This window comes from Neocloeon triangulifer, unplaced genomic scaffold (assembly GCF_031216515.1).
Source record: "Neocloeon triangulifer isolate White Clay Creek 2 clone unplaced genomic scaffold, ASM3121651v1 ptg000006l, whole genome shotgun sequence".
Classification (NCBI taxonomy): Eukaryota; Metazoa; Arthropoda; class Insecta; order Ephemeroptera; family Baetidae; genus Neocloeon; species Neocloeon triangulifer.
Window position 1 is genome coordinate 343,998 of NW_026775549.1, and position 15,030 is coordinate 359,027.

Consider the following 15,030-nt stretch of genomic DNA (forward strand, 5'->3'; position numbering starts at 1 on the left):
TATACACTTTCATTTCTTCTAACACGTCTCTTTAAGTTTTTCACAATCAGGCACAAGTAAAATGTCTTCTAAAAACGTACGCAGACGCCAATCTTGATTGAAATAATGCGTTTTAAAATTCGTTAAAAGTTTGGTTAAAACCACAGTATTCACAAATATATAATATGGCATCTCGCAAATGGCACTTGGTTTGCATATCTCTGTGCCATACACACAGCAGCGCTTCGGACTTTTAAACATTTAACACTAGGTGTGAAGTTGCTCTCTCGGCCCTGTATTTTACGTACAATCATTTAATTCGTCGCAGTGATCAGTTAGTTATCTACAGTGCGTTAATTACCGCCACTGCTGAGGTACCAAAAGAAAAGTAATTAATATGTCTCCCTTAGACGCTTAGTTAAAAAAGGTGTAAAGAGTCTCTGTGGGGCCTTTTGATATTCACTCAAAATGTACACAACAAAAGTTGACCAAGCTTTGTATATAAGTGTGATCTCACTCTATCTAGACAATTTTCGGTACCTCCTTTTGCACTTTTTCGAGAAACAAAAGGAACCTTGTGTTTGTTGTAAATAAACTACTTAAATTGAAAAGGCACAAAATCGATCACATCGGTGTAAAATTACTTTTTTCCTAAATCATCAGAGGATTCGCCTCCATTACCATTTTAAAGAGAGAGATAGATTAACAAAAAACGATGGTACTTCATTCAACAAGGTAAGATGCCGATTTTTTGTTCGTCTCTGGCAGGCATCGGGCACAGGTTTCTTGCGTTGGCGGTTTGGCTGGCCTGGAACACATGACGCGTTTGATTCGTTAGTAAAGTGCCAATTCAAAAATAGCATAATGACTAAACTCTCTTTTTGCAAGGGGAAGGTCTGTTAAAAGAAAAGTGACGAGGACTTGACACTGAGAGCATCCATAACTGTAACACCCTTTCTAAAAAGAAGCCATGTGTAAGATAAGCCCGAGAGTTATTTGCATTTACTTTCGCTTTTTATGCCCCTAGAAAGCTTAATGGAATGTAATTTAAAATTGGATATCAGCAGCAATGAAAGTGATTAACATATAGATATAATTTAACTAATTATAAAATATTTCAGCGGTTTGCAGAAAATTTCAAATTTACTTCATGGCCTTGCGCTAAAAATAAGCTTTAGCGCGATCTAGAGTTGCAAACGAGGAAGCACCTGCTTTTTGCACTTGGGTAACAAGATATTTAGCGACCCAATTTCATGCTCCACAATCAAGCCTCGAATGAACCCGGCGCACAACAATGAAGCAGCTAAGTATGCTCACCGGCATAATGAAAGCACAGACCGAGCAAGAAAACCGCTCATTACCCACCCCCGAATTAGTAAAAAGCAAGCGGAAAGAGAAAGAGAGACAAAGTACAGAGAGCTCGGAAGGCGCCGGCGGTCACACTCACTTGTGCAGCGACAAGCCAAACTGGAAGTAGCAGCCGGGCGGGTGATTGTGGGTTGGTCACCAGTAGGGCGAGTCGTTTACCAAGTGGTTCCAGCTGGCGAACTCGGACCACGAGTCCATCTTAGCGCGGACGGCGTCGTTGAAGCGCTGCTGCCCACTCGGCGGCGGGATGATGCGGTTGTTGTTGTTGGTCTTGTCGGCGGGCGGCACCGACTTGACCAGCACGTAGTTCATGTCTGAGTTGTTGTCCCAGTGCTCGCGGCCGTCGCTCAGGAAGCACACGCAGAACTCGACGCGTTTGGCGCGCGGCTGCAGCCGCAGCTGGAAGGAGAAGGTGTCGTAGAGGACGATGCAGCCGGGCAGCGCGCCCTGCGAAGGCCCCAGCGACGCCGGACTGTTCTGCACAAACGTGCAGTGCGCGTCCTCGTGCGTGGCCCAGTCGTCAAAGGTCACGCGCACGAACACTTGCTTGTGGAACGAGATGTTCTTCACCTTGACCGTGCCCACGATCAGCTCTTCGGCCTCTTTCACGATTACGTTCTCCAGGGACACGTTGGTCTGCTCGAGTCGCTGCCGGAAGTTGAGGTAGTCGGACGCCGGCTGCGGGAACGTCACTTCCCACGGCTCCGGCGCCACCTCTACGCTCGCACCCTTGGTCACTTGCGCGATGAAGTCAACCGTCCACAGAGGCGGGCAGTGCGAGGGTTCGCTCATAATTCGGATCTGAAAATAGATAAAAGCAAGGTTTAGGTTTAGAGCAGATAAAGACAGAACAAATCAGCAAAAATTACATAAATTATAGGAAAGTAATATTTTGAAGATTAATATTAGGGAATTAGAAAATGAACAAAAAAAAATGGCTCAAATATTGTCAACCTAAAATTCTATTAAAAAAGAACGAGAAAAAATTATGAGATTTTAAACCTAGCAATTCCAAATATGGATTTTAATCATCTTGGAATTCAATACTCTTTGCTTAAAGTTATAAAAAAAAGATATGAAAAAGATTGATCCGTATTATTGGTTCACATTTACTTGAAGTCGCATTCAACGAGACGGATATTTTGGGATAGGACAGGAACTTGGCTGAACTTGGCAACCATCCCCCCAGAGTATTTCAACGCGCCTTTAACGAGGCGGAAAGAAAAATGTATTTTTGGCTCCGCTTTCAGACTGATTTCACGATTTATTGCTGCAGCTGGACGGAAATTCGCACACAAAATTTCATTTGCGGAATTCATGGAGGGGAAATAATTTGAATTTTTTAACAATTCAGAGCTGAATGGAATAGTAAAGGCTGAGATATGTTTGCATGTAAATGCGGTGTAATGAGTCCGATGGAGGCAATGAAAGCAAATTAATGTCAACATAAAACTTTCTTCAGCAAGTTTGTAGCATTTCGTGCTTCGTTTCACCGGCTTCTGATCGGTATCGCCTGCAGTGAGGCGGCACGACTGCGCCGTTATGCATCCGTGCCCAACCGGTTGCATACCGCCTCCGCGCCTCTTGCCCTGCATTAATAAAGATCACACTGGTGCGATAATGTTATTATTGTGCGACCGTCGTGCTCCTGCCTGCCAAGTGCTCCGCGTGTGTTGTTCATTTATGCACAGTTGACCGCGACTATGAATGAAACTGACGGAAAATAACTTGATTGGCTGCAAAGTACTTTGCTTTCTTTTTTCTCCCATTTCACACCGAGTTGTACATAAAAGTCAATCGGCGCGCGAGTTTTTTTTTTTTTTATTGTTTCCAACAATCACATGACCTCTTGACACGCCGTTTTTTACGATGCAATTTCTTCATTTCTCTATTTACTGAATGAGAAATAAAAATTTTATTATCTTTTATTTTGAATCGCAAATATACAGACACGTTTTGACCTTGGCTTGAATCAAAACCTGGCGCAGACAATAAAAGAAGTCCCCAATAAACTTGGCTCGCGTGTCATTTGAATATGCTCGGGGACCAAAATTTTGGCTAATCTCTCGCTTGGCGGCGCGCGTTTTGTGAGTCACCTTGCGGCGGCCAGATTTAGCGAAATCGGCTGGCAAGCATAACAATTCTTGCACAACCATCAGGATGTGAACCCAGATCCAATTTCCAATCGATCAGAAATTGCATCTTCGATCTATCTAATGAGCTGCTAGTTAATTTGAGGCGCGACGACTGCGCGTCAGCCCATCACTTGACCAAAACGTGACCGGCCGAGAGTTGGTTGATTCAGGCGTGTTTACATCGGACAACTCGCCAGAGGTGAAGGTCATGTGTGCAAAGAGCATCTTCTCTTCTCGTGACCAATGAACCATTCACGACAAATTAATTATACATGCACACAAGAGATAACAATTTTATACCACTGATTTTCCCCATGTGAATTCACTCGAAAGCGACAAACGCATGCTTTTATAATTCAATCAATAATGCGTACAGCTCAAAACCGATCCTGTAACTTGTGTTTCAAATTATTTGTGCACGTTTAAGTGCCGCAATTGAACATAACAATTATTCCAGTTTCGTTTTTAATTGCCACACGCTGCTAATATTAATTAATTTAATGGCGCTTCGCTTGGCCTCTACTCCCGGCGGTTTACATAATTTATGGTCTCGCGTTTATCGGTTTTGTCACGACGACGCGGGTCATTAACCATGGCAATTTATGATTACAGAGTGAATAGTGGAGAGCGACTGTTATCTATGCGCCTCTGTCGATCTGCTGCAACGATGCGAACAAAAAAAAACATGTGAACTCGGCATTGTCCTCGTCGTGATAAGACGTGTGTGTATTTTTGTGTTTGTGCAACACGTGGGGCTGGCGGCAATCAGCGACTGCTAAAAACGTGCTAGATCCTTATCAAAGCGCAACAAGACTATTTGCTCACAGAAAGAATTTTTACAATGCCGAGCAGGCGGGAGGACAAATTTTAAAGCGTTCTGTGTCGCGACTCTGTTGAATTCCGGCGCAGTTGGCTATTTTGGTATTTGTGATGCTTTTGGTTGAGCAAAATAAGGAAAAGAGTAAATAGTAGACAGGACCGACTGTACTTTTTATCGTGAAAAGGCCCATGACGCACACTTGGATTTTCGCTTCATTCCAACGCACTTGAGGAGATAATCCCTGATAAAAATCGAATTCTCCGAGTGCACCATTTTCATTCTTAAAGATCATTAATTGGGTTACAGAAAAAAAATTACGTTTGCTTAAGATTATTTAGAAAAACCTCAATATCATCTAGCTTGTGAAAGAGTTTTAAAATTGTCAATGCTGATAAAGACAAGGACGGTACATAATTCTAGGTCGGGGTGAGTGCAATGCCTGGCGCTCTTGATTTATAAAGCCAGCGCCGCTTTAATTGTAGCAACTTGCTGAATGCTGGGCTGATTAATGTGACAAAAAGACACACGTAATGTAGGTCAGACTCTAAAGCACTGATAGGCCAATATCATATGCAGTGGCACTCCTGGCACGAGACGCGTTAATTGAACAAACAACTCATCAATGTTCGGTACACAAGGGAATGTTGGTTTATTCTAGAAGAAGTTGTTGAATTTATTTTTTAGTGACGGTGTTCGTGTTGACTTTTCAGAATGAAGCAAAGAGCGACGTTAAATTTATAGAGACGCGTCCATTAGTCTCTTGAGGTAAAAACAAACACCTTCCTGGTTCTCGTAAACGCAAATGAGAGAGGAAACATCATTTAAAATTTAACCACAATAAGTTTTTTTAACGCGAACCAATTTTTTTAACTAAATGACGCACATTGAATATTGTTTTCGTGACCTTATCATTATTTTTTCTCAACGAGTAAAAAAAAAATAAAACATTTTTCTGCTTAAATTTAGGATAAAAAAGGCAAAATATTGTACGATGACAGTATAGATAGCGTTTCAATTACTTAATATATTATTAAAAAATGAATTGATTGATTAAAGCTCTTTATAAACAAATGACTTTGATTCTGCTTGGTCTAGAAAAAATCAAGTTCAATTTTTTGTAACAAAAAATTAGATAAATATTCAGATAAACATGAGAATTAGGTACAGATAAATCAATAAAAATTCAAGTTCACGCTGATGTCCTCCACGTTATCTAATTTTAAAATGCAAATCCCTGTAATTTCTACACATCTGAGGGTAGGCAGCAGCACAGTGGGAGATATATCGTTATCGAAAATCGCCGTGCGTATAGAAACTTCCTACCCTTAATACACAAAATACGAATTTGATGTTAACATAAAATTTTTCACTGATTAACTAATTACTATAAAAAAAAATGAGAAATACACTTGAATTTGAAAAAATCTTATTGATCAAAAGTAATTTATTTGTATTCAATTTTTATAAACTCATAAGTTATTGTTGTTAGTTTAAACAAAGGGTAAATAATTATTAGAAAATTATTGATTTTTTGAAGGCTTTATTATTGAAGATTTATTTGATTTATTTATTATAAACCCCAAACCACTTACGCATTTCCGAAGCCATCTATTGCATTTCAAAAATTTTCTTTCAATTCGATTTGCTTCGTTTAAACTTATAATTGAAACATTTATAACAATGAAATACTAAATAAAAAACTTTTGATTGATCAATGAAATAAAATTATTATTTTTAATTCAAAGGTATTTTGTTATTAAATAATTTTTTCAACATTTATTCGCACCTTTGTTTTTGCTAGTTAAATATTGTGTCAGTTTAAGAAAAGATTATCTTTTATGTATTTTTTGTAAGGGTAGCAAGTATCCATACGCGCGCCGATTTTTCGGGGTGTGGAGAACAGAAAAGTAAGACATAATTTGAAAAATAAATTGAGCTACTCACATGGGTGAGGGAGAGTCCTTTGTCGTCGGCGAAGACGACCCTCTTCTTGAGCCTGGACGCGTCGCCGTCAGTGACGTCCTCGTCGGGTTTGACCACGAGGCAGGGTCGGAGCGCCTGCGCCCTCAGGACGGCGCTCTTGGCAAGCGTCGTTTCGGTTGTCGCCGCGGCCGCAGCGACCCTGAGTTTGGGGTTCATTTGTTGCTGGTGCGCCTCGCGCCGCCTCAGCGACGACCTGTTGTTGTCATTGGCGTAGGCCAGGCCGTTGCAGAGGTAATTGTAGTTGGTGGCGAGACAACTCGACACTGGCGGGCTGCGGCTGAATACTGGCGGACTAGACGCGATCATCATTTCGTAGTCGGCGGGCATCGTCCGAAAATATTTCGCTCCAGTTCAGAGCCGGCCTCGGGTGTGTTTGGCGGAAGAGTGTCTCTGCCTGCAACATTATATTAGGTCACGGGTCAAACACTTTGGAACCGTATCACTTTTTCTCAACATGATCTCAACATGATGATTAGCATTCGTTTTTTACGCGTGGCTGCAGTGCGTAAACAACATGGTGTGGATTTTATGTCTCTGAGGACTGCACAAGGTTATTTGCTTCTTTTATATTATTACGCAAAGTCAAAGGTGGTGACACTTTGGACACTTAATTTAATCGGATCTAATTTGTGCAAGCGAATAGTTAGACCTCACTTTCCACATTTTTATAACCCGTTTGATGATACGGCCGATAGGCGCCGAGCGACGCCGTATCAGTCGCGCGACGTCTCGTTGCTCTCTCTCGCGCGCTCAGCAACAGACTTTTCTGGTCGGCTTGCCAACAAGCGTAGGCTAAATTTTCGCCTTGCTCAAGGACAGCAAATTATCACTATGAATATGCGAATGCAAAAATCAAATTGAAAAGAAGTATGTGTGCATTGTGCTGATTTGGCTCCTTGCAATGGTTGGGCAAGATTTGCCTCCGGCTAATTTTTTTTGGCTTCTTTCCAAGTTTGACATCTGACTAAGCAAATTTTTGGAGCGCTAAAAAACTAAAAAAATTACTGCCAGTTGAAATTGGTATTTGATTTTATCACCCTTCAGCAGTAGCGGGTGGTTAAATTAAGGATTTTCGTGATTTGTGCAAAGTTTTGAAAAACATAAACAGATTTAAATATTTTCAATCTATCTCTATAAATATTCTGATTCTTACTTCAATTTAATTCTTAGCAAATACGGAACGCAAAAAGATATTTAAAATTTATTCTTTTGAATTTGCCATCATTTAAAATTAAGGAAAATCTGCATTCAAATTCACTTCACTATATCATGAATATTTCTCTAAAATTTTGTGTGAAGACTATTATATACTATCAGGATATAACAAGTTGTTAGAACATTTTATAAAATTGAAACATATAAATAAAGGTATACCAGCAATAAATTGTTATGAAATTTGAGAAATAATACTGTAGGAATTTTCTAATGCTCTAGATCCAACAGCGATCGATTTGACCAGACCTTGAATTGCTTGAAATAACAATTGTGCCTTTACAAGTAAGTTACGCTGCCTTCAAGAATAATGTCGAATTTGCAAGCGACTTGTGCAACCGTCAATAAAGGGCTTCAACGCGGCGCATAATCGCACATTGAATGCATCATCATTCGACGTGATCATCGTAATGCTCGCGTCGCCCAAACTCAAGAAATAAAATATGCAAATTTCGTGTCAAGGCACTAATGAACAAACATACGGATGTGAAAGACCAAAGTAGCGATGTGACGACTGCGTTTAGTCGCGCTAATTGCAGAACATGAATTTAAATTTAAACCGTGTACTTATGCAAACGCGAGCCAACAATAACTACAGCAATGGTCAATTAAAGTAGCTCTCTTTGCGAGATAAAAGAATAAAATGTTTCGAGCGAGCGGCCAGTTCGAGTCCGTTTTAGGAAAGCCGGCAGTTCCAAGTAGAGGCAAATGAGAGCCGACGACCACTTTTCAGAGCTAAATTTTCCACTCGCTTGTCGTGCTGATTAAGAATGCATTCTTTCTCGTGCAGAAGAAAGATTAACGATCAGACACACAATCGCTATTAATAAATTTTTAGAGGGCAGCTCTTCTTCTTCTCTCGCTCTCTTGAGAGTATTATAATAATTTAAATCAGCTCTGCACACATAGGCAGGGCAGGGTTTTTTTCACACAAAGTCACGCTCGAGAAACGGCGCTGCTGGAAATTAAATTTAAATCTTGTCACAAAGCAGCGGCGAGATAATGCATGCAACCTGAGCAGCGGCCGGCCACGAGCAGTACTTTTCGAGTCAGTGCGTTTCTTCTTTCTTGCATTTCCACAATCGGAAAGGCGTGGATCTCGCGACGGCGGCTCTCGCTACATTTATAATTCATATACAAGAGAACTTTGCACACACAGTTTATGTGAACGTGTTTATGAATGCCGCCGCCGCAGCCGATTCCACCGAGAGAAAGAAGCAGGTCGCATTATTTTATTTCGCTACGAACACTTCTCTCGCAAAGTGCAAACTGGTTTGCATTTATCTCTTAATTCTGCGCTAGAGCTGCTTAAATGCAAATAAATCAAGGCGTGAATCTAAAAAAGAACACACGGATTTTCTCTCTCTCGGCTAGCGTCTCTTGCGCTGCCACTTTATTTATTATGCGGCAGCAGCAGCCTCCTTTATTGGAGAGAGAGAAAATGAAAGAGATGCATTTTTTATGTATGCATATAAATGCGTGTGTATACAGGTGGGGCCGCCTTCAATTTTGTATTATGGACGCGAGTTCGACAGACTAACGAGCCAACCTTTTTTACGATCTCGAATGCACCAGCCTGCTTTTCGCCCACTTCAAAAATGCTGCACCTCGTTTGTGAACGAGTTCATTGTTACTATGCAACTCTGTAGAGATAATGCTGGAGAAATCAAAAATTAATATATTGAAATTGAATTGTCTAGTTTATTCATATATTGGTAAACGTCTGTACCTCTATAAATTTTTGAAAATCCACATGCTTAAATTTTTTTTCCTCTTTGTGGTATTTTCATTTTAGTTTTTGGTTTCCGTCTCATGAAATAGAGCCGCAGACCGTGGCCACAACTTGTTAAGAGGATTTTTTGTTTTGTAAAAAAGGCTTTTATTTCATTACAAATGTCTCCTTTTAAAAGATTTTAGTGAGTAGAATTAAATGGCCAAAAGTTCACGTTAAGGTAGGGCTGTGGTTCTAAAAAGGAGGACACGTGAAGGCGCATCACGTGGACACGACCGTCGCGCGATTTTAAAAATAAAAATGGTTGGTGGAGCTTGACTATCTGCTGACCGCTCTGACACCTAAATATAAATTAGCGTTGTCTCTTCCTCCATAAATAAAACGGCAAATAAGACGTCATGCTGGGCATCACAATTTGCGAATCTAAATTTGTTAATTTTTTAAAATAAATTCTGTTACATTTTAAGCACCAACTTTTTTTCCTGCATTTATTTCTAGTTATATATCGCTTCTCAAGCCGTGGGTAAAAAAAGAGATTGCTTGGCGGTTGTCTTTGATTTATCCTGGTCGTATCAAAATGAATTAAAGCAAAGCTCAAAAACTTAAGCTTCTAAAAATTGACACTAAACACAAGTTGGCAAAAGGAGACTGATTAATTTGAAATGGAAAGACATGAATGATAATTTATCAAATTTTTTAACTTCAATTTTTAATATAGAAACGTTTGATTAAAGGGAGAATTTTAAAATCCGATTTGCCATTAAAACCCACTTTGATCCTCTGACTTGACTCGCTTTATAAACCCCTTTTGTGTAAGTCGAGATATTAATGCCAGCCAGCGGCTGCTGCTGTGTGAAAGAGATTTATCTCATCGATCGTGGCGGCAGTGAAACAGCAGGCATGCCCGTTTGATCCCACAAGAATCTGCCCCTCGCCTCTTTGCTTCCCATCCCTCAGGCGACGAGTACGTGGGCTGCACCCTCTCTGTCGGCGTTTTCAAATTCCTCCGTCGATTGTATGTGGTGCCACAGCCAGCACTCTCGTTTTGTTAGCTCTCTACTCGAGCCAGAGAGTGTCTGTGGTAGAAAGAAAGAAAGACACTTCAGAGTTAAAAGGTCAAACAAACCGAGACCAAAGGTGGGCGCGCCGTTGCTGGGAAATTTGTTTGTGTATTTAAAAATAAAAAAAGCAGCAGCCACAGGTGTGATAAAAACAGTTTCTCCTTTTAAAACTTTTTGATTGTTCTGTCTCGCTCAACAATTTTTTTTAATCCACCGCAGATTGTTGTTTATTCAAATCGATCGAGCGCTGTTTTTGAGAACTCGTCGGCCCTCGACCGACTTCTTATTTGGGATAGACTGGTCTGCTTTTCGTTCTGCACAGGCGTGTGTGACAACTATAATTTCGCCAGTGCCATTTTATGGTCGAAGTATTTCTCTCTCAAGTAATAATAAAAGTCAAAACAACTTTTGAACGCGGCGTGCGATTTTATTAAAAATTATGAAGAAAATAAAACGCCCAGCAGAGTCGTGAGTAAATAGCGGGGATAATTCAATTGCGATGTGAATCTGTGTGCGGGTAATTGACGTTAAGTGCATGTTTTACACACAACATTCCCCACTTTGATTGTCGCAGGTAAAATACGTACACTATACTTTTATCAAATTATTCAAGTCGCCGCTTTATAAGGAAGTTTGAGAATGGCTGAAATCCATTATTGGCTGATGCAAGTTTGAATCAAGTTTAACTGGCTCCGCGTGCAAAAAGCAGCCCTCGAGCGAATCAGAGCCACTCGCTGATTTCAGTTATTGCCTTTTGAACGGCGGCCGTCCGCAGCATTTCCATATCAGTTAAAAGGAAAAAGCGCCGCTCTCCAATATAATTCGGTCTAAAAATGGAGAGCTGGTTTTAAAGCCGACGATCAATGACAACAAAAAATTTTTTTGGCAAAAAATGTTTAGCGGCACAAAACTACTAGAATGTTAGAGCTCGAAGGCCAGTAAGTTCATTAATCCTGTATTAAATTATGATGCAATTCCAACTTTTTTTTTATAATAAATCAAGATGAAAATTTATTTTTAAATATTTCAAATAATATAATTTAAAAAATACTAACTTTTGTAAAAACACAGAGATTATAAACTTTACTGACAATAATTGAAATAAAAACTATTTTCAACCTTAAATATCAAGTGTATGATATTTTACTGTGCTATTTATAAGTAAACAAATTTGTTTTAGGTTGTGAAATAGTTTTGTTCATTAAATTAAATCAAATATTTTTTTAAACTATCCAAGATAATTTCAAAAAATGCATTAATTTTCATTTTAAAATTTGAATAAAAAATAAAATATTTATTATTTTGTTCAGTAAATTGTTTTATAGAAAACTTAATGTGTACTCTTCAAAATTAAAGTTTAAAAATAAGCAAATATAAATAAATAATTATTCAGTACCTATTTTCAACCACAGTTATAAACTGTGCTATGTCGGTCGAACTTGAACTTCAACCAGAAAAACCCTTCGCGATCACTAATTAGATCGGCTCAAGGCCCCAACAAGCCCCCGGAGCTGCCAAATTCATCGGCTCATTTCAAGTGCGTAGGCCAAATTTTGCAAACGCACCTTGGCGCAAAGGAATATTATATAAAACATTTTCACAGCATCTCTCGCACATAGGACTCGGCTCAAGGTAAGAAGAGCGAGGCGGAGATCAAACGGCCGGAGAGCGAATGAGTCGATCTTGTCTCTGAATCAGAGGTCGTGTGCAAGGTTTGCAAGGCAGCACCTGTTTCACCGCGAGGAGCATTATTAGGTCTGCGCGCATAAATACATTACATAAGGCAACTTTACTACTCTCGGTTTTATACTTCGATGACGGACGACCTTTGCTTGTGTGCTTTTAGTGTGAAGTTCATTCATCAATCAACGCACTCTCGCCTTCGATCAAAATAATAATAAAGCAATAACAAAAAGCAAAAAGCGTAATGGTTTTTTTTTTGAATAGTCGAAAATCAAAATGGGTCAAAAGAATGAATTGAGTAAAAGTAAAATTAAAACTAGAAAAAAATATTCAAAATTAAAAATTATTTACTGAAGTCGTGGTGAGTGTTCTATGAAAATAGAAGGAGTTGAAAGTTAGAATAAAATTATTTTTGACAGCTCATTGAAATTGACTTGTTTGCGGTTCAACGGGGGCATGTGACGTCACATATCACTTAGTGATCAGTCACTGAAAATGTGGTCGTAAAACTTGCTTATTATGTTTTTAATAATGTAATAATTTTCAAAACATTTAATTTAATATTGAATTAAATTATTTTCAATTGTGAGATTATGAATCATTTTATCCAAATGTACGTAATTTATTTTTTTCGATGGATAATTTTTGAATTAGATAATTAAGTAGGACAAGTTGTCTAATGGGTGTAATGCTGATCTAACCCTAATCCGAAAGTCACTCAAAATTAGCAAGTTGTCGTTCTAAGTTCTAAAAACAGAAGCCTTTAAAAATCCTCACACCCGCTGTGCGCACCATTTGCCCGGCTGTATTTTCGATCTTGACAGGCTATTTGAGCAGTAAATAATCACGTACGCCGATCCGAATATCAGTTTATTTATAAACACGGTCTAGCAAAATCAGAGCAGTCTCTGTCAGTTGAGATAGTTTAAAGTGTAAAATCCGTCTGGTGAAAAATGCCGCAACGCTTTGGCCGGCGGCGCCGCGCTAAAAATAAATACACAATAAAGCACGCCCGCAATATTCTGAATTAAAGAAGGCGCAATTTCGCATCCTAAAAACCGAAAACGAACTGTCAAGCGAAACTTGGGGCCCGAAAAAATAATAACTCACCTAGGAAGTGGGTTTGTTGTTATGAAGAGTTAATGGAATTCTCCTTCGGTGACCTTGCGGCGGCGGTGCGACTCCCGAGGGAAAAGGGCCTTCGTCTCATTCATTCAAAACGTGTAGGCCGCCGATGACACGCCGATTCGGCAAATGCGTTAGTCGGCCGACGGTGCCACTCATCGACGGGAGCTGCGACGAGCATTAATTTGCGAGAAGGACTGCGAGAAGAGAAAGAAGAAGTTGGCTCTTGGCAGGGGAGTCGCCAGAGTCGGTGGCGCCACGATCAGGGGAAAGGGTCAGACCGTCACTTGGCGGCTGTTCACGTGCACACTCGCGCTCGGCCAATCGCACGCCGCGCCTCCACACGTGATCTCCGCGCGCCGCGCCACCGAGAAATAAGATTTACACAGCATCTCTCTCCGGCTCCAGATTTTATATATGGCGATTTTATTATGTAAATTATTAATTGTACGTGGACCCGTTTGTACGCGCGATATCAACCACCCCTATTTATGGCATGTGTGTAATTGCGGCGCCGGCTGCACCGATCGTGCCGGACTTTCTCTCTCGCAGATTTCAAATCTGCAATAATTGCTGTGCAATGGATAGCGATGTCAATTGCCTCCTCATTGACTTAGAAGCGCCACGGGAACGCGCCTGCTGTCGCCAAATCCGATTAACTTTGTTTACAATTAATGCACCACTTTTAATCAGTAGATCTGTGGTTCTCAGTCATTGAGCCGCCAGCCAGTGTGAAGACTATTAGTGGTGTGATCTCCTTGCTTTTATCAGATTTTTTTTGATACCGCAATAAAAATAAACACTTCTCTGTAACATGGGAATTTTATATCAGTTATGATTATATCAGGTATGAGATAAGCCTTTGTTTGCACGTTCTGTATCTTATACTTATATTCAATATAAATTTTTGCCATAATTTTAGTATTTTGTTTTGCTTTTTTTATAATTCGTTATAAAATCTGCAAAAATTACAATTCAATGGTCTTCTGAAAATTCGCAAAAATTAATTTTTGTTACTTCTGCGTTTTTTTAAGTTACATATTCCTAGCGCCAGCAAGTTTTGATTTCTTTTTAACCTTTTTTGAAAAAAAAAATAAACTAGTAAAATTCTATTACGTGAAAAAGTTTTAATAGTTTATTACTTGCAAGTCCCTATTTTATTAAATTTTTTTTACGGAGTGCATTACTGAATTTTTTAAAATAAAAAGTTTATTAAATTATCATCGTTTCCAAGAGCCATTTTTTCTTGGTCCTAGGAAAAAAGGCGATAAAAAGAAATTGAATTTGTATTACTTCCAAATTTAGGATTTTTGTGAACCTATAGGAAGGAATTTGTATTTTTTTTTTTTTGGTCAAACAGAAAAATCGTATAAACTCTGAACACCACCTCTCCTTAGCTCCGTTTAACCTTTTTAACATCTGCCTCGAACAGGATTAAAAACGCGCCAGCAGGATGCCAAAATCGGACTTGGGAAGATTTATTTCCTTGACGCGCTGTCGCTGGGGAGCCGTTTTTATCCAGCGTTCCCAGTCTCGGTCAACTTGGAAAGCATTAAATTTCGTGACAGCGAACTGCCGAGGTGGTTTTATTTACACTGCAAACACAAGCGTCTTATGCAAGAAGCGTAATCAGCTTCAATTGTGGGTATTGACTGGCACAATGATAATTTTATGCTAAATAAAAAATAATGCACTGCATATACAGTGAAAATTCCGCCAACTCACTGTACGTGTACAGGCTCTTGCCAAACAAAAAGTACGTGCAGAAAAGAGCGGCGCCTCTTTTATTATTTTTGCTTAGCCAAATTAAAACTGCTGTTTTCAGTTGAGGATTTTTAAAAATAAAAATTTTAATGATTTTCATTACTTGCGAGGCAGCAGTTATGAATTTTTGTGTATTTCTGTGTGGCCCGAGGGTGTATAAGAAAGAAT

General features: G+C 39.5%; 1 protein-coding gene across 1 annotated transcript; it reads right to left on the reverse strand.

The window, feature by feature from the left end:
• Window positions 1-60: 60 nt before the first annotated feature.
• Window positions 61-13,335, reverse strand: LOC132194274 (protein phosphatase 1 regulatory subunit 3B-B). Its single transcript, XM_059615446.1, has 4 exons — window positions 13,084-13,335; window positions 6,247-6,679; window positions 1,427-2,148; window positions 61-787 (listed from the first exon to the last, which is right to left on the reverse strand). The coding sequence occupies exons 2-3, from the start codon at window positions 6,610-6,612 to the stop codon at window positions 1,483-1,485; spliced, it is 1,032 nt and encodes a 343-aa protein (XP_059471429.1). The 5' UTR covers window positions 6,613-6,679; window positions 13,084-13,335; the 3' UTR covers window positions 61-787; window positions 1,427-1,482.
• Between the last annotated feature and the right edge of the window lie 1,695 nt (window positions 13,336-15,030).